The 19,307-nt window shown below is 36.0% G+C and overlaps 1 protein-coding gene and 2 long non-coding RNA genes across 3 annotated transcripts; all 3 read right to left on the bottom strand.

Annotated features, from left to right (window-relative positions):
- Nucleotides 1–2,004: 2,004 nt before the first annotated feature.
- LOC126616812 (uncharacterized) lies at nt 2,005–4,155 on the bottom strand. Its single transcript, XM_050284936.1, has 2 exons — nt 3,692–4,155; nt 2,005–2,732 (listed from the first exon to the last, which is right to left on the bottom strand). Exons 1-2 carry the CDS (start codon nt 4,041–4,043, stop codon nt 2,203–2,205), a joined length of 882 nt encoding a protein of 293 aa, XP_050140893.1. The 5' UTR covers nt 4,044–4,155; the 3' UTR covers nt 2,005–2,202.
- Nucleotides 4,156–12,392: 8,237 nt separating this feature from the next.
- On the bottom strand, nt 12,393–12,848 carry LOC126616811 (uncharacterized). Its single transcript, XR_007621258.1, has 2 exons — nt 12,644–12,848; nt 12,393–12,610 (listed from the first exon to the last, which is right to left on the bottom strand). It is a non-coding gene; the product is annotated as an uncharacterized LOC126616811 (long non-coding RNA).
- A 4,082-nt stretch (nt 12,849–16,930) lies between these two features.
- Nucleotides 16,931–18,149, bottom strand: LOC126616810 (uncharacterized). Its single transcript, XR_007621257.1, has 2 exons — nt 17,487–18,149; nt 16,931–17,194 (listed from the first exon to the last, which is right to left on the bottom strand). It is a non-coding gene; the product is annotated as an uncharacterized LOC126616810 (long non-coding RNA).
- Nucleotides 18,150–19,307: the final 1,158 nt, after the last annotated feature.

The following is a 19,307-nucleotide window of genomic DNA, read 5'->3' as shown; positions in this document are numbered from 1 at the left end:
ATTTCCATCGATATTTCCGTGTTTTCGGACTACCGATATTTCCGATATTACCGATATTTTCTTCCTTGTATGAGAGTAAACTATTCTTTTGAACGTCAGGCACCCGATTTACTCGGCTTGAATTTGTCTCCTTAAGTTGGACTCTCGAAAAGTTGCACTAACTCCAGCTTAAGGATATAGAATGAATGACATTTGAAAAGTTGCGTTGACTTTGGTGAATGAATGTTGACCGCACCCTTGAAAACTTACATTAGCACTGGGCCGGTATAATGACTTGATCAGTTCCCAACATGGGAATTGGTTTCCTATGTGACCCTGCGTGGGGCCACACGATCGTTAGAGGGCATGTTGGAGAATAGAATCCAACATTGGGCATATAATAAAATAATATAAAATTAATATATGGAAGTTTTCACTCTTAACATAAGTTTTTTGTGAAAAACTCAAGATCTAGCAATAGATAATTAAGTTAAACAATATCAAAAATGTTAGCGCTGGACCACGACATGCCTATAAAGTTTATCACTTTCTAACTAAAGTATGATCTGCTCATTGGTCAGCTGCAAAACAGAAAAAAAGAAGTTAAAGAATAGATAAGGACAGCAAAACAGATGAAAAACAGATGGTGCATTGAACCAGACAGGTTTAATTTCCATCATATCTTATCTCCCAGGATCCTTGATTATTTTCTCCAATTTTCATAATGCAGTTCACTAATCCGAGCACACATACACACAAAAAAGGGAAGATTACTTAATCAATTAAGTTTGATTTGGGGTTAACTTTGTTTGATTACAGATTTAATCATTGTCAGCAAACTTTTTCTTTTGCATTTAATGATTCAAAATGGGTATGGAGAGAGGGCTAGTTGTGGTAGGTTGATTTGGTATTGCTGTGCTTTAAAAATAAATTATTTTTGCTGTGCTGTGAGAATAAGTTTATTTTTGCTGCTTCACATTTTCAGCATTTTTTTCACCCAAAATTGTGAAAATAAGCTGTTTTTAACTGTTTACCAAATACATTTTTGAGCTCAGCTTTTTTTTATATTTACTTTTTATAAAAGCATATCAGTACCAAACCACGTAGACCACAAAATCTCATGGGTGGTATTTTCTGTTTTTTTTATTTATAATTATTTCAATTCAAGGTTGCAATGAATTTCAATTTTGGATTCCCTTCTGATTCCAACTAGGGTTACTTATCCAATTCTGAATTGAAAGACAAATAAGAGGAATGACAAGAATAAGAGTAGTCAAATGAAGAAGATGAGGCATGGCAAAACACAACCTTTATTGCAGCCCCAACAATCAGTCTAGGTATCTGTCCAAGCTTGGCCAGTCCGATGGCCCCTTAGCCATGTTTTGGCCTGGTGAGCTCCACGATTTTTAGTCCAAGTCCAGTCTTCAGATAAAGATGAGCTTTGTCTAAATTCAGATCATATTTTGGCCTTTTAGCCCTCTCTATTGAAGGAGACCCCACTGGGTCACTTTTAGGCGTGTAGAAAATGACATTGTACCGGTTCCTCCTTCATACTATCCATAATCCATCCTTTGACGTATGATCCAGTCTCAAATTTCTCCTCCACTAATAAGTTCACCTCTCCAGCTCTCATCCTCTTTTGCGATGGAGGACCTCGTACCCTCCGTTTACATGACGATACTTCAGTACAAGGCTGGTGGGCAACCGACCACAGAAGGTTCCTGGTACAGCGAATTGCCTGTGGTGCAATACATAACAATTCAGGCAGATTCTGCAAGCTCCGATCGAACGGAAATCCAACTCCATCCGTCTGAATGTCTCTTGACTTCGGACTCGGCAGTGGGCCCTGAGTCCTCCGCCGAGCTTCCGACCCATTGCCTCTTCTGGGATCCAATTCCCCATTTGTGCTTCTACTTTCCAACACTCATATCCTAACAAGAAACGGTGTTCGTTGCAGCATAAACCTAAGATCTCCAGACACATCTCTAAATCTTTCTATGACAAGCAAAAATTTCAGGCACACAATTTTTAAGGGTATACTGGAAGCAACTCATATTAATTAATCAACCAGTACTCGTACAAGTAAATTTGAATAACCGAAAGGAGCAACAAAATCTTGAACAAAAGCATCTGAACAGAAACATTATAGGGACCAAAATCCTGCAAAACATTCTTAATGCGAATATCTTTAGAAGATTAAGAAAACCAATAGGGGTAAAGGCTCTAATTTGCCCTCGGCGTGGCCCATTCAACCCTGAGGATGAGATTGTCATAACCGTACCCATTCAGTTTGTTGATTGCTCTCTGGGCATCTTCCCTGTTCACAAAGTTGACAAAACCAAATCCTCGGCTAACGGAAGTATTCTTATCAAGAGCAACGTAAACACGGCTAACAGCACCAAAAGGCCGGAAAAGTTCAAGCAAGTCAGGCTCGCGAGTGTCCTCTGAAAGGTTGGTGACACGAACAGAGTTCTCATCATTCCTTCGTCTCATATCACTTCCAACTCTGTCTCCACCTCCTCTCTGGACTGGAGGAACATATTTACCTGTGCTAGGAGCTCCAGGTAATGCTTCTGATGTAGGAGGCTTATCACTAAATACCTCAGGCTGTTGGGCCAGATCCTTATACGGGCAATGTGAAGTCCAGTGATCACCCTTCTTACCACAAGTCCTACAAAGTTTGAGAGCAGCCCCTCCTTTTGTGAGTTGAGACAGAGCGTCTCCTCCAGCCTTTGGTTCTTCTGCTTTGCTACCTGTTCACAGTCATACAGAAAATTATAATCAGAAAACCCAACATACAAGTTACCATGACCAATTGACATCGATCGATAACAAATAAATCTATACTAAATAAAGCAAAAATCAAACAAATCTCAGACAGACATAATAGAGAAGCAGCAACTGCAATGAGATATATTTCCTCCATGTCAACAATGCATCATTCACAAGACAAAATCACATGGCTAGAGAAGGTATCTTCAAAAATCAAACTGATCCAACAAATTTGAACTACATTATATCTGACAAAGTAACCATATAGCAGTAGGACTCTTGACTAAAACAACCCTTAACCTCTCCACAAACCTAATTACAGGATTTGGGAACAAAACCAGATGAAGTTATAAGAGTTAAACTAAACATACTCACGGTATCGGGTTAAAAATCTACATCGTATAACTAGACATGCAAACGTGTCTGTACGAAGTTATAAGATTTAAACCAATCCCATAAACTCTTGAGAACTAATCCAACGAAGAAGCGCCGACCTAGAAAAGACCTATACAGTCTACCGACTCATGTGCCAAGCCAGCATTTGTTCATTTAAACATAGCAATTCCCTCAAACAGACATTTCCATTAAACTAAGATAAAAGCAAGGGAAAGAACAAAAATGCTTAGTAACGGTTAAGTTATTTGAAGCAAGCATTTTAAATTCCACTCTCTCCTTCCTCCAAACAACAAAATAAAACAAATTCCAATTCAATTTTAGCTTCATTTGTTCCAAGTGCAAAAAAATTAATTAGTCAAAATTTAATTCGAGGGGAAATATTCCCAATTCGCCAAATGAAGCAACAAACTGAATTTCACCAAAAACTTAATCTTTATTCTAAGAAGCTATTCCCAATTCCAGATAATCTTCCTCAAAAACCCGAAATTAAAAACACCAATCACCGAAAACAATCCGAAAACCAGAGAACAAGGCAAAGGCATACCAGGAGCCCTGGGGCGCTCGAGGAGGATCTCTTCAGTGGAGACCATGGTGAGCCTAGCACCGACGTCCTCGTGCACGGCGTCGCCGAACTTGGGCCAGGAGCGGCGCTCCACGGCGCGCTTACTGAGCCGGGCGTTGGCGAGTTTCCGAATCCGCGTCGTGGTCGTCATCTTGACCTTATTTCCGTCCTCGTTGAACTTGTATTCGATCACCGTCTTGATCCCGTTCTCGTCGGGCCCAATCTCCTGCATCGGCGGCAGGAGAAAGTCGAGGTCTTCGCCGTCGTCCTCCTCGAGCTCTCCCCATCGGAGTTTAGGGGGTTGGTTCCCCGATGCGGGTCTCACTAGAGCCATCGCTGTGCGCGTGTGGGGGGAGGGAAGGAGACGAAGAGATTTGGGGATTTTGTTAGGGTTAAAGATTAGGGCTTTGAGGTTTGGGGAAGTGAGAGCGATGAAGAAAAAGACAAAAGAATTTTGGTTGGGTTTATGTGTGCGGAATTGTGGATGTATATGTTGTTGGTCGCAGGTGGATTGGGTTTTGTTGGGCCTTCAGTTTCGTTAGTGTTTGTTTTGGGCTTGTGGATGTGGTTATATTTTCTCTAAAACATAGAGGGATTGATGTATATCATAGAATCATCTGGCAGATTTGGATTAAAGAACAAGTTGAAAGGTACAAATTGAGAACTACCCAGTGGTTCAGTGGTTGGGGTCGAATTTTAAGTCCGTATTCTACATGGCATGTCATGAGTTCGATTATTGGCGTTAGTGAATCACATGACGGTGGCCGAAGGAAGGCTGAAATGCTTTTATGAGTTTTTCCGACCCTGGAAGAGTGGACGGTCGTGGCTAAGCCACTATTTGGTCTATTTATTAAGAAAAAAAAGGCACAAATCCAGAATAAGAATAAAGCTTTGTAGATTTGGCTCCGGTGTCAATTTGGGTCCATGATGTATCGTTTTGAAGTAAACAACGACGCACTTTGATGTGATATATGGGTTTTTTTAAAACCAAATTCCATCGTTTATTTTGTTTTATTAGGGTTTTAAGTTTTAAGGCCATCAGGCCGAAAATAGCCCTAAAACCGTCTCCAATCGAGGGCTAGGCCAGAGGGCTCGGGAATCTGGGAGGGCCCCACAAAATTTCAAAGGGGCAAAGGGCCAAAGGGCTGGCTGTTTTCGGCCAGCCAGCCAGCCAACCCCGGGCTAGCTATTTTTTTTTTATAGTTTTCCTATTGCTGTCGGTTATAACCGACAACATTAAAGAGAAATTCTTTTTTTTATATAGTTTTACTATTAGTGTCGATTATAACCGAACTAATAGTTTGAATTTTTTTTTAATATAACGGCTAGCTGAGTCAGCTAGCCGTTGCAGCTAGTCGTTGGGCTTTTTTATTTTATTTTATTTTATTTTAAACATTTCTTTTCTTCTATAAATATGATGAAGTTCTTTCAATTCTTCACTTCATTTGCAATATTTCCTTCTTCAATATTTTTCAATATTTCCTTCAATATATTTCTCAATATTTCCTTCAATATTTCCTTCAATATATTTTCCAATATTTCCTTCATCTATAATATTTGTTTCAATTTTTCAATAATTTCCTTCAATATTTTTTCAATAATTTCCTTCATCTATTATATTTGTTTCAATTTTTCAATATTTCCTTCATCTATAATATTTCTTCACTTCATTTGCAATATTTCCTTCATCTATAATATTTGTTTCAATTTTTCAATAATTTCCTTCAATATTTTTTCAATAATTTCCTTCAATATTTCCTTCATTTTTTTCAAAAAAAAAAAGGCCTTATCTGCAATGAAAGGTAGGGCTTGGACCCGAAAAGAAGATGAAGCTCTTTGCAAGGCTTATAGATGGGTCTCAGAAGATAGTGTGAGGGGGATTTCTCAAACAAGTGAAGGTGTTTGGACTCGTGTATCCAAAAAATACTTAGAGTTCTACGAATGCACCATTCTACCGAATGCCCGAAACCACGAAAGTTGTTCTTCAAGATGGAAGAAACATCTTCATCCAAGTTTGAATAAATGGCATCAAGCACTATTAGCAGCAGCAAGTAGACATGAAAGCGGCGCCAATTACTATGACGAAGTTAGTGTTTTCACAGTTTATTTTAAATTTTTAATTATATTACATTTAATTTTTGTAATTATATGTCATTATATTACATTTAATTTCATTAATTAATTTCCTAAAATTTTTGTAATTACCAAGCGGAGGAATTGTATATGGAGGGCAGCTCAAAACCCTTTCAGTTTCACGGTTGTTGGGAAATTTGTAAAGGGTGGGTGTTATTTGAAGATCCACCTCAACATAGAGTGGATCCTTTGGGAGTTGCATCCCCATCTGTAGATATGAATGAAGATGGATCTCCTACCATTCAACAAACAAGGGTAGAAAATCCGACTCCGTCCGAAAGTTCTTTACCTAGAGTTATGGGACGAAACAAGGCCCGAAGGTTGAGGGAAAAGGGCAAGGCAAATGCTGATTACGCCGCTCAACATGAAGTGGCGGCCTCATTGCGATTACTGGCGGAGCAAAATGCCCTTGAGGCGGAAGAAAGGAAGTGTAGACATGAAGAACGGGTCAAACAAATACAAGAAGAGATGAATGATAAGAATATGGAAATGGACACTTCAATGAGTAAGGCCTATTTTGATAGGGAAAAAAAGGAAATTATGTCTCGGGGGCAATTGTTTACCTCTGACTATACTCCTACAATAGCGGATGATGAAGATGATGTTGATTATGAATATTAAATTTAAGTCGTTGTAATTTTTAAATTTAAGTTAATGTTGTTTTTAAATTTAATTTGTAGTTTTTAAATATAAGTTGTTGTTTTTAAATTTAAGTTGTTGTAGTTTTTAAGTTTAAATAATAAATTATGTTTGGGCCTATGACCCTTTGGCCCTCGGTTGGAGATGGTTTTTTGTGACAGGGCTGAAACGAGCCTTCTGGCACTCTGGCCCTCGATTGGAGACGGAGGCAAATATGGCCCTGTATTGTTCATTAAAATATTAATATCTTGGGGAATCTTGGAGGGCCAGAGGGTTAAAACGAGCTCTCTAACCAGCCCTCGGTTAGAGATGGACGTTTTCATTATTTTGTTAATTGTTCAGTTCTAATCCTATTTGGACTCATAGGGCTTCTGGGTTTAAAAGGTACTGTATATAGAAGGGATTAAGTTTGTTATCTTATCAACTATCAATCAATAAAATTTGAGATCTTTTTATACTTAGGTTCCAAATTTTTTTTATTTTAATCTATTGTGGGGCTTAGTCCATCTTTTCGATTTTAGTATAGATAATATCAGTTATTAAAAAAATGCGTTAAACTTTCCAAATAGATTTATTTTATTTTATTTTGCTCACCACATCATTCTTGCTAGCCATGGCACTATAAAGAACAACAATAAAAAATGGTTTACAGACAGAAAATGAAAATCCATCGATTCAAATGCAAATCAGCACGCTGTAAACAAATCCTAGTACTATAAAATACATATATATATATATATATATATATATATATATATAGTGGACTGTCTTTACTTGCCACGTCATGGAGTCAATACCACATCGTCCACTCTCTCACTCTTCACAACGGCGGAGCAATAACACAACAGAATACCTCCCAAACTCTCCTTTCAAACAAAAAAAGTTGATGTAATTGTACACAGTAATTGGATAGAAATGCACCCCAAAAAAAAAAAATAAATAAATAAACCCACACCAACTTTACAACACACCAAATTTACAGTCGTATTAACCGCCATCGCCGCCATGAGCACTACCACCGTCACCGCCATCCATAGTAGACATGTGGCCAGCAGTCATCAGCACAGCAGCCGCGCCAGCATCATTGCCCCCGGTGGCGGTGGTGGTGCCTCCATCAACCTGACTACCAGGACCTGTTGCAACACGATCATGTCCTCTGCTCTTGCGGCTTTGACGAGAGCTGGAATGAGACTGATCATCCTGAAGCTTCTCTTGATGATCCTTGTGTTTCCGGCCTGCAGGTATGCAGAAACAAATGGTTTTGCTCTTCATGTTACTTTTGGCGAATGAATATTATCAGCATAACATCTTAAATATAAGAGAAATGAAAAGGGCAGTGAAAGCACAGCTGCACATATGTTAGTCGGACAAGATCTTTTCTTATTTAACAAGTTTTATCATGGCATCTAACAAGAACAAGGTAACTACTGTTAACTTTTGCCTTTAGTATTCTTCCATTTTCAAATTGGTTCAAAACTTCTTTTACCTACTTTGATTAAGTTGATTAAGTAATACTTAATGCACATTCAATTGTTTATACACTTAACACGCCCTCTTACGTGTAACTTAAGCTAAACAAACTAAGCTTATGATATTATTCTAACACTAAAGCATCCATTCAAAAACTGACTGACTATAAAAGGAACAAAGACGCGTTTTAGACTATAGTGAAAGCTTTAACTTTTTGGAGGTGCTAATTTAATCAAATGTAAAGTTTATGAACACTATTATGCTTTATCATGAAAGAAAAAGCCTAAGATTCTTTAGAAAGTTGAAATGGACATGTAATATTATTAATTAAGGAAGATTATGGGCCCGTGTACCAAAGGTGAAAATGGATGCCAAGGTGAAAATGGATGCCGTCCGTTGACTGATGGCAGCTAGCTTAGGTTAGGTTATACCGGGGAAATTAGTTGTAGGATAATGTTTGACTATTTAAGAATAAGGAGGAACTTCTACTCAAAATTCATTTTGTTCGAATTACAGAATTTTCGTGTTTATAATTTGAATTGTTCATATTATGAATCCCTCTATAAAAATCGTCTCTGCAAAAAATCAATTAAACTTAAAATCGTTTAGTCAATCTATTATAGACATAGACGGTTCTTACTGCTTTTACCAACTTCGTTCATCTGTTTTTATACAACTTGATGACAAAATGACCTTAATTTTAATATATTTTTTTGCAAAAGCGATTTTATAGAGTGATTTACAATATGAATAGTTCAAATTATAAACATGAAGTTTTATGAATTGACAACTAACAATTTTGCATAGAAACTCTTACTCATTATTTGAGTAGTCAAATATAGAAGAGGATAATCTCCGGATTCATTTTGTGGGCATCCTAGCCTTTCATCATACATCGTGCGGCCAGTTTTCGTTAGATACTATTTGTGTTTAATTTTAAATAAAAAAATCAAATAATTTCTGACCGCACAATGCACGATGAATGATTAAAATGTGAGAATTCCCACAATTTAGATCCGGATGAAATCCAAATCCGCCAAGTATTATTTGAAAATATATGGACATGCTTTTTCATCACTATTGACAGGCTGTCGACAAATGATAGTATGGCATTATTTACTATAAAATCATTTGCCAAATTTTTTTATTAGATGCGCATCCAAAGCCTTTCGGAATTAGGTTTCGTAGTTAGTTGTTAATACTCGCAACGCGATCTTTGATACGTTTTATGAAAAAGCTTTGGAAAGAGCTTCATCTTCCTCTCATCCAATTTTCATACTTCAAATTGGTCATTTTTCAACGATGTGGAGAATATAAAGAGTAAGGGGAAGAAATTTGTAGGAATTTTAGGAAGAATAAAGGACCAAAAAAAAGTGAATAAGTGGAAAATAGGAGAAATTTGAAGGAAATTCTTGAATGAGTGGAAATGTTTGAAGAAATATATACGTTATTTATAGATTTTTTTATTACAAGCTAGCCTTTAGAAAGCTAACTACATATTAACAAAATCTTATTTGTTCACTAAAAGAGGTGAAAAGACCAAATTAACCTTCAACAAAGCTATAAAAATAACCAAAATAAAAGTTATGGACAATATAGTAAATTAAACACAAAATAATTTACTGTTTCTTTTTATCAAAGCTTCACATTCAAGTAACCATATAGTTGCCCTCATTTTCTCTTTCACATTTTTCTTCCAAATAATATAAACTTTTAGCGATGAATTAGTTATCCTAAAATAATGGCTAAAGATATGAATAGCCTTTTTAGCGACAAAAAATTATTTGAAGGTCATCACAAAAAAGCTTTAGGGACCTTTTTGTATTTTCTCTCAAAATTTTATTTTCAAAATTTGAGTAAACACATGCATAGCATGCATGTGTACAGTTGCTAATAATAATAATAATAATAATAATAATCTTATTATCATGGAAAAAAGTGATGATCCAATTATTTTTATCAAGAAAAATAGGGTTAATTACAAATAAGGTTTTTATTCACAACGAAAATTTCTAAATAAAATACCTAAGGTTTTTATTTAGACTGAACAAATTTCGTGCGTTTAGGATATTTTTGTGTGATAATTTATAGTCTGATAGTTTGTACTGTAGTACGCATTTCTGGATTGTCTTTGAACATCTAGAGAGCATTTTTATTTTTGGAAAATGATCGTCTTTGGATCATTTTCACTAAGTCTACCTAGGCAAACAATTTATGTGTTTGAGATTTAATCAAACGGCTATAAATAGAGACTCACTTTAAAAGTTATTATAACTTTAGTCATTAAATTAAATTTTAAAGACTCGAATTATGTACCTGGGTGACTTAGTGAAAAAAAAAATCCAAAGACGATCATTTTCCGATTTTTTTTCACCAGGTTCATAAGTACGTGGGGTACCATATATGAGGAAAATTATAGCACCCACCATTGGACCTTAATTGAACAGCTCGAAAAAGTACAAACGGTTGAAATTAAATGACCACGAAAGTTGTTAATCAAAGTTGTCCAATTTTGAAATCAACGTGGAGCGAAGTGCAGCTTCCTTCGAAACCATGGACTCCTGCAATGGTTTCTATCATTTCTGTTAAAGAAAGACAGAGGACCCTCGTCAGATACTGTTTGTGAGGATATTGAAAATTCTCCAATCATATCCATTTATCGTACATCGTGCAATCAGTTTTCGTCAGATATTGTTTATATTCAATTTTAAATAAACAAAATTTACAATGATTTTTAACCGCACGATTTACAATGAACGGATGTAATTGGATGATTCTTAAAATCCTCGCAAAATAGAATCGATAAGGATCCTCATTCTTAAAAATAATAATAATAATAATAATAAAATCTTTTCAATTGTAAAATATTAATTAATTGGAAGTTGTGTTATTGGCACTCCAAAAATCTTATTTTACACTCATCACAAGTGTATTTTTCTTTCCTAATATAGAAAGTTTGGAGTGTAGAATAAGATTTTTGAAATGCTAATAACAATTCCCTTAAAAAACTCTACCCTTGGAGAAGAGTGTTTTTTCCAACCCAAGAGATTTTTCCACCGAATCATGTTGGATTCAAAAAGAAAATAAGGGGGTTTTGCTCTAAGAAGTCCATGATGTGAAGAAATTTTTCTATGTGACCGGAACACACACATGAAGGGTGGTGTTCCTCATCAATAACCTATGGACACTTGTATCCTTATAGCATAATAATTTAATATAGTTAAATTTTATTAAAAAAATCATAATAAACAAGACCTGCACTGTTCCCAAGACTAGCTTTCTAGTCCCAATCTCCCAAGACGCCCCCATCTCCTCTTGACTTTTCTCCCCCCATTGTTACCGGCAAAATCATAAACGGAGGTCGGTGACGGCAAAATCTTAAACCACCCACCTCCATCATCGACTGTGATTTCACCCGGGACGCTCCATCTCTTCTATCTCTTCCTCTATTTCTTTCTCATATCCTCTCTCGTTCTCTCCCCCTTTTATTTTGACATGGAACCAGAGGGATAGTTGGCCGAACCTTTAGGTTTGCCGTCTATCTCCTCCCTCCCCCATCCTCTTCTGAGCCTTCGTACACTGTGAGCCGCACACGAGCGAGCTCGAATAAAAGATTTTAGAGCTAAATCCAGTGTGGTAGATAAGAAAATCAAAACACAAAAAACATATAAAATTATGAAAATAAATTCGTAATATTAAAAAAAAAGCCATTTTCAGATCCTTCTATATGTTCTTCTCCCCATAAACCTTTCAAATCTGGTCCTTCTCTACCTCCTCCCCTTTATCTCTTGGATTTTAATTAGCATTTTTTTTCTGGGTTTTCCTCTTTTTTTTCTTCTGGGTTTTGTGGCGCATGCAGAGTTAAATTTCTTTTTCTTTTTTCTTTTTTTTTTCTTCTTCAGGGTTTTGTGTTTTTAGTGATTTAGGTTGAAGAGTTTATGCATTTTTCGGGAAATTGAGACTCTGGGCGTTTTTCAAAGCTCGAATTTGGTTGAGAATGGAGGGCTGAGGAAAACCACCTGACATGATGAGCCTCTGAGCGTTTTTCAAAGCTCGAATTTAAATGTATTAAATTGTTATGCTACAAGAATCATGTGTCCATAGGTTATTGGTGAGGAAGACCACATGTCATTCTGAGGTGTGTATTCCAATCACATGAAAACATTTCTCCTTGATGTGGGGCATGGAATATCTTTTGGTTTTTGTTTGTTTTTTACCAGGATAAGGTAAAAGTCACTATGTTGTCCAAAAAATTAAAAAGGGTAGAAGTCACTATGAAACTCGTGGTCATGACAGTCGCCTTGTTTTGGAGAAATTTTTGGGAGTGACGGGAACACCACCTCAACAAAGCTAGGTGGTGTTCCCAACCTATTAAATGTTGACAGCTAGATGTTGTCATTTGTTAACTTAAAAAATACTTGAAAAAGCTGAAAACTCAAAAACCAAAAGATTCCTCATAACTCTGTTAACATCTCCGTTTCTTTGTTTCAAATCAAAAGCTTCTTGCGAACTTCAAGGGAAGTTGCAGACTCAATTCCCTCTTCTTTCTTTGAAAAATAACAACAATTCCCTCCATTTCTCACATACTCAAACCTAGACCAAGGTATTATGGATGGAGACTCAAACCTAGACCAAGGTATTATGGATGGAGACTCAAACCTAGACCAAGGTATTACGGATGAAGACTCAAACCCAGACGAAAGTAGCTTTCTGCAGGTAGACTCAAACCCAAATGAAGGTAGCTTTCTGCAAGTAGACTCAAACTCAGATGAAGGTATTTGATTTTGCCTTTTAATAAGTTGTATGTGTGAGCTCTTAAACATTTTGCATGATTATAGGACACTGCTTTTTTGCTCTTGGCCATGATATTATTTTTTAATAAAATCTGATTATTGTTGATCTCCTAATGAATAATGCAGTCATTGATGTTGAAAGCAATGTAGAAAATATTCAATGCAATGCTCGAGAAAAAACTCCACCTATTGTAAGTCTTAAAGAGAGTTACGCTGGAGATTTGTATGGAAAGATTGTGAAAAATGAGCAAGAAGCTTATGATCTCTATAGATAGTATGCAGTACACATTGGCTTTAGCATTCGAAAGAAACAAAGAAGATTGACAAAAATGGAGATCTTTCAACACTTAATTTTTATTGTTCAAAAGAAGGTTTTCGGCAAGATAGAGACCTTTGTGAAGAGAAAAAGGCTAAGAGATTGGACGAGAGAACATGCCGCCAGGCCAAAATTTGATTTTTACTAGAAATTGGTGAGTGGAAAGTCTCTACCTTTGATCCTGAACACAATCATGAACTTGCAATGCCAGAGGAAAGACAATTTTTAAGATCAAATCGTAAAATTTCAGAAGCTCATATGGGTGTGATTAAAACCATGGCGAATGCAGGTATAAGAACTACAAATACGTACTCGTATATAGCAAAAGAAGTCGGCGGGTCTCAAAATGTTGGGTTTACGAAAACAGATTGCTACAATTTTGTTAGTAGGGAAAAAAGAATTATGCTTAAAGCAGGGGATGCTCAAAGCTTGATCAATCATTTTAAGCGTAAGCAAGGTGAAGGTCCAATGTTCTTCTACACGGTGCAAGTTGATCAAGAAAACCGAATGACTAACTGAGGGATGGAAGACCCATAATTGATTATGAGTGCTTCGAGGACATAGTAGTATTTGATACTACATATCGAACCAATAAGTACAACATGATTTGTGCTCCTTTCGTTGGAGTTAACCATCACTGGAGCAATGTGTTGCTGGGTTATGCCTTTTTGTTGGATGAGAAGACTGCTACATTTGAATGGTTGTTTGAGGCATTCTTAGAATCAATGGGGAATCGAAAGCCTACAACCATTTTCATTGACCAGTGTCAAGCTATGGCAAATGCCATTATGGTGGTGTTTTCTGGGACATGCCATCATTTATGCACATGGCATATATCAACGAATGCTACAAGAAATATACCAACACTTTATGGAATCCCTGAATTCAAGAGGCTATTCAACAAGTGTCTTGATGGATGTCAAACAGAGTTAGAATTTCAGCATACTTGGGATGCAATGATTGAGGAATTTAACGTTGCACAAAACAAATGGCTTAAAGGTCTTTATGCCATTTGTGAGAAGTGGTGTCCAGTGTTTAGCCAAGATGCATTCTCTGTGAGGATAAAATCCACACAAATAAGTGAGAGCATGAATAATGTTTTCCATCGTATGTCTACTAAAACGATGACTCTTACTGAATTTGTGCTTCATTATGAAAAACAAGCAAATGGCATGCGTTCAAAAGAATTAGAAGAAACCTTTCGTTGTAAGCAAGGTTTGCCTTTTACAGCAGTTAAAAATAGTGGTTTTCTTAAACGTGCTGCAAGTGTCTACACGAGAAAAATTTATAAATTTCTTGAGTATGAGTTTGTTAACCACCAATGCACATGCCCGTTTCCCTTCATCTAATGTAGTTGCAAAAGGTTTGAATCCATGGGTTTGTTAACCACCAATGCACAAGACAGTTTATGTTGTCAAATTCAACTCCTCAACTTTCAACATCTCGTGTAGTTGCAAAAGGTTTGAATCCATGGGTTTGTTATGTCGTCATGCTCTACGGGTAATGAATGTAAAAGAAGTTTCTCAAATACCAAATCAATACATATTGAAGCGGTGGACGAAAGACGCAAAGAAAGAATGGAATGAAAATGAGCATGGAGAATTTTTACATGTAAGTGACAATTCGTCAGTGACGTTGCGTCGGAATACTTTGATGCGGATTGCTTATGGTATATTGAGTATGGGAGCTGAGATAGAAAGTTGTCATAGAATTACAATGAAAAAATTGAAAGAAATGGCACAATTGCTTGACAAAGAAATGAAGTCAAATGGGGAAGAAATTGCTAATAAAGAAAGTAATGACGTTTTGAATGATGCTAATGTTCGTGATACTGATGGAGTCAATAACTCATCTGATGAGGCACCGGTGTTGAATCCTCCGAGTGTGAGGCCAAAGGGAATAAGTAATGCTAGATTGAAAAGTCATATGGAGAAACGTAAAAAGAAGACATCAAATGTTACTGGCTTATCAAGTAAGAAACTTGTACATTTTAAATGTTTACATTTGTGTTATTCTTCTGATATATATATATATATATATATATATATATATATATATATATATATATATATATATATATATATTAATAGTAGTTGTTGTTATTTACTTGTTCAGAGAAAACCAAACCACCAAGTAGTGGTGGTCCTTCACATACCGCCAATGCCAATGCTCGTTCCCCTTCAACTAATCAGGTAACTAATTTGTATGTTTGATTTGGTTTTTCTATATACATGTTGTTTACTTATTCATATTCGATATTCGATATCGATCAATTTGTTGTAGTTCTATCCAACTATGACAATGCCAACTGCCAATTCCCATGCTTGTTTCCCTTCACCTAATCATGTAAACTAGTTTATATTTTTGAGCAAGATTTTATAGATTTTGTTCGATTATTCATGTTCCATATCGTATCAATGTTTGTAGCTCTATCCAACACTGAGTTTGCTAACCACCAATGCACATGCTCGTTTCCCTTCATCTAATCAGGTAAACTAGTTCTATGTTTGATTAAGTATATTTTATATATTTTATTTAATTATTTATGTTGGGTCTCGTATCAATGTTTGTAGTTCTATCCAACCACGAGATTGTCAACCACCAATGTCCAGACTAGTTTGCCTTTATCTAATCAGGTAAACCAGTTTATAGGTTTGAAATTTGTGTTGGTGTTCTCAATATTTATATATTACAATTTTCTTTTTTCTTTCAGAGTCCCAACTATAGTTGGTCATGTTCCCCACCAAACTTTACCTTCACCAATGTGCTCCAAAGTCAAAACTGTATGACACATTTGAATTAGGTATTATGTTTTTCCTTCTACCCTTTGCTTTGAATTAGGTATTTGTGTAAATTCATTGTTGAAGTTAAATTCTATGTAATGCAGGATGTCTTTCCTTATGACTTTGAGGAACATCAAGATGCTTGTAACTCCTAATTCTGATAATTTTAGACTTCACATCAAGATTTCAGTGGTTTTGACAAACATCAAGTTCATGAGAGAATGTTTTCTTGTTGTACTATGTCAGACTTGTTATCATAAATCTGAAGCTCCATAATTTGACATTAGAATATGTAGCTTGGAAGTTTGGAATTTGACATTAGAATACATGTAACTTGAAAATGGTTAAATTTGATTTTGGATAAAAATGTGATGGTACAAGGAGTTTGGATTAACCCCAGAAATGAGTTTGGGATTTATCCCTAGATAGTGATGTCTGTTTATGCTTAAATAGAAATGAATTTGGGATTTAACCCCATATAGTGCTTAAAGTGTCAGATTTGCAAAGATAGAATGTAGGACACACACACGGGAAGTCTTGTAACATTACCTTCATTAAATCCTGGGGCGACATTTGTTTAATGGATTGGATCGATATATTCAACCATTTAGTGGAGACTAGAGATGATCAATGAAGTTGATAATGAACCATTGATCATTCAATTTTCTTGCTTAGACCTCTAGATTGCATTTGGTAGCTCCAGTAAAATGGCATAAGGTTTTCTTTTTTTTCAAGTTGTGAACAGGTAATAAATAGAGTTTCAAGTGTTGTATGAGGAAGGAACAGAGCACAGGTTGTGTTCAATGATACTCACATGTGCAAAATGCTAATCCTAGTGTCTAAAGCTAATTGAGTTTTTAAGTGTAAAATCCTTAATTTCACTGCATTTGGATTGATCACAGTTTGTGACTTGTTAAACTTGATATCTCCTTGTACATTTTGGGAACTTGACAGCATAAAGAAGTGCTCATATAAGCAAATTACACAATATCTACTAAAAAACTTAGAGACGGGACTTAGTTCATCAACAAACAGGCGCCTCACACTTAAATATTAAAGAACAAAGAGAGAAAACCAAGCCAAACTCTTCAAAATTCGTTGGCACACATGCTTCATTAGCTTAATTGAATGTCTAATGCATACTTTGATACAACAATTCGAACAACAGCTCAGAAACAGTGCTGAAATTCCATTAGCACTAATCACACACTGCCGGAACAGAGATCCTAGCAAAGCTACACCAATTAAATGACAAAGACTAAAAACCATAAGGATGAGGAAGAAGATGGACTTTAGATTGCTGGCAGCCCTGTTGTGTGAGGCCAAGTCTCCATCCAGGAAAACCCCTAAACTGGAAAAGCAAAAAAATTTAGCAGTAGCCTTGTTGTGATTGCTTGACGGCGCAAGAGCTTTTTAATTGAAATCTGGGTTTGAGTATGAGAAAACAACTTCAACATTTAAGGTTTTCAGACCATTTATTCTACCTATAAAAATCTAACAAAATTAAAAATCATACATGCAGAAAGCTAAATTGGGTTTAGGGCAACTTTACCACAGCTTCCACTGCCACAACAAAAATAACCAACAACAACAACAGAAAGTGCAAGGGCAATGAAGGCCCTGACAACAAGAAGTTCAAGTACCGCGGCGTGCGTTAGCGGAGCTGGGGCAAATAGGTGGCTGAGATCCATGAACTCCAGGGCCCAACTCAACCTCCAGCCTTCTAATTCCTCGTCCCGAACTCCACGCAGGGCTCCTCCTCCACCTCTTCCTCCTCCATCTCTTTGAGTCTACCTGTAGAAAGCTACTTTTGTTTGGGTTTGAGTCTGTGAGAAATGGAGGGAATTGTTGTTATTTTTCAAAGAAAGAAGAGGGAATTGAGTCTGCAACTTCCCTTGAAGTTCGCAAGAAGCTTTTGATTTGCAACAAAGAAACGGAGATGTTAACAAAGTTATGAGGAATCTTTTGGTTTTTGAGTTTGCAGCTTTTTCAAGTATTTTTTTAGTTAACAAATGATAACATCTAGCTGTCAACATTTAATAGGTTGGGAACACCACCTGGCTTTGTTGAGTTGTTGTTCCCGTCACTCCCAAAAATTTCTCCTTGTTTTGGGTCATGTACATAAAAATTTGGAGCAATTTTCGACATGATTGGAGCTCTGGGTTGCATCGGTGTAGTCGAACGTTAGGGTGTGGTCGGGACGGTGCTATGGGTATAGCCGGAATGACGTGATGGATGTAGCTAGAGGCCATTTTGGTTGGTTAGTTTGTCTATTTCTTAATTTCCAGGTTCTACAATTTGGTGCTTGAATTTCTTTTGAGCTGTTTAGTTTGCTAGATCTACCATAAATTGGTGCTCTTGAATTATGCGGTGATTAATTAGGAGTAGGGTAATTAGGAGTAGGGCGTTGTGTTTCTTGCTCCAAAATTATATTGAGAGTTTGATCTCTCACATTATCTCTACTAAGCATTGATTTCATATATTCTATTAGTGAGACATGTATTTCCAACTCATCATTATCTCGCGATTTTATGGTTCAACGTATTGTTTTAGATAGTGTTGCAAGGACCAACTTTAAGCATATTTTTTATGAATATGTATTTTGTAATGCTCTTTTTTTCAATAACATTAGTATTGTATTTTTTTTAAATATATATTGTTAAAGGGAAGTTACAATAAGAAAAGTACAATAAATTCTCTTTTAGTTTCATAAAATCTTAGGTTAAAATTATAAAATCCAACAAAAGGAAAAATGAAAGAGAATTTTGATAGTCCAAATCTTTTCGTCTCTATCTCTTGTCAAATCAAATGTGGTGAACTTGTTTTTCGTGTTTTTGGTCAGAGTTGGCAGACTTGATATTCCAAGCACGAATGTTGAATAGAGAAAATTTTCAATGGGTTCGAAATATTGAGTGATAATCATATGTTATTATACAAGTGAATGAACACTTGAAAAATAAAAATTTCAAATGCTGACCACTCAACCTATCCCTCAAGCCACTGCCCTACATGTAATAATTGTTGAAAGAAAAATATTATTTACACACTCATTTTTATCTCGTATATTCTTGTTAATTTTTAATTATTAATCTTTTTCAATTATTCGACTCAACGGCTTAAAATTGAAAGTTGTGTGTGAAGTAGAAATAGGTGTAGATGAAAAATACTACCCTTGTTTAAATTAATCCTCACCTAAACAAAACGAGAACTTAAATACGAAATAGCAACCACTCATATGTGACTTTGCCAAAGAAAATACAAACACTGAAAATACAAACAAAAAAAAAAATGTTTGTATGTATCTCCACATGCACCATGTGCTTCTTGTTGTTCTTGTGTTTTGGTCTAATATCACATGCTCTTCTACCTAGTTTTGGATGAATTTCATACACATTCGAATAAGTAAAATAAATATATGGCTTATTACATTTTACATTTTAGATTTGAGGTGATTTTTAAAGTAG

The sequence above is a fragment of the Malus sylvestris genome, chromosome 3 (assembly GCF_916048215.2).
Source record: "Malus sylvestris chromosome 3, drMalSylv7.2, whole genome shotgun sequence".
In the NCBI taxonomy this organism is placed as follows: domain Eukaryota; kingdom Viridiplantae; phylum Streptophyta; class Magnoliopsida; order Rosales; family Rosaceae; genus Malus; species Malus sylvestris.
Note: the sequence above shows the minus strand (reverse complement) of the source record. Positions and strands in the feature narration are given on the sequence as shown.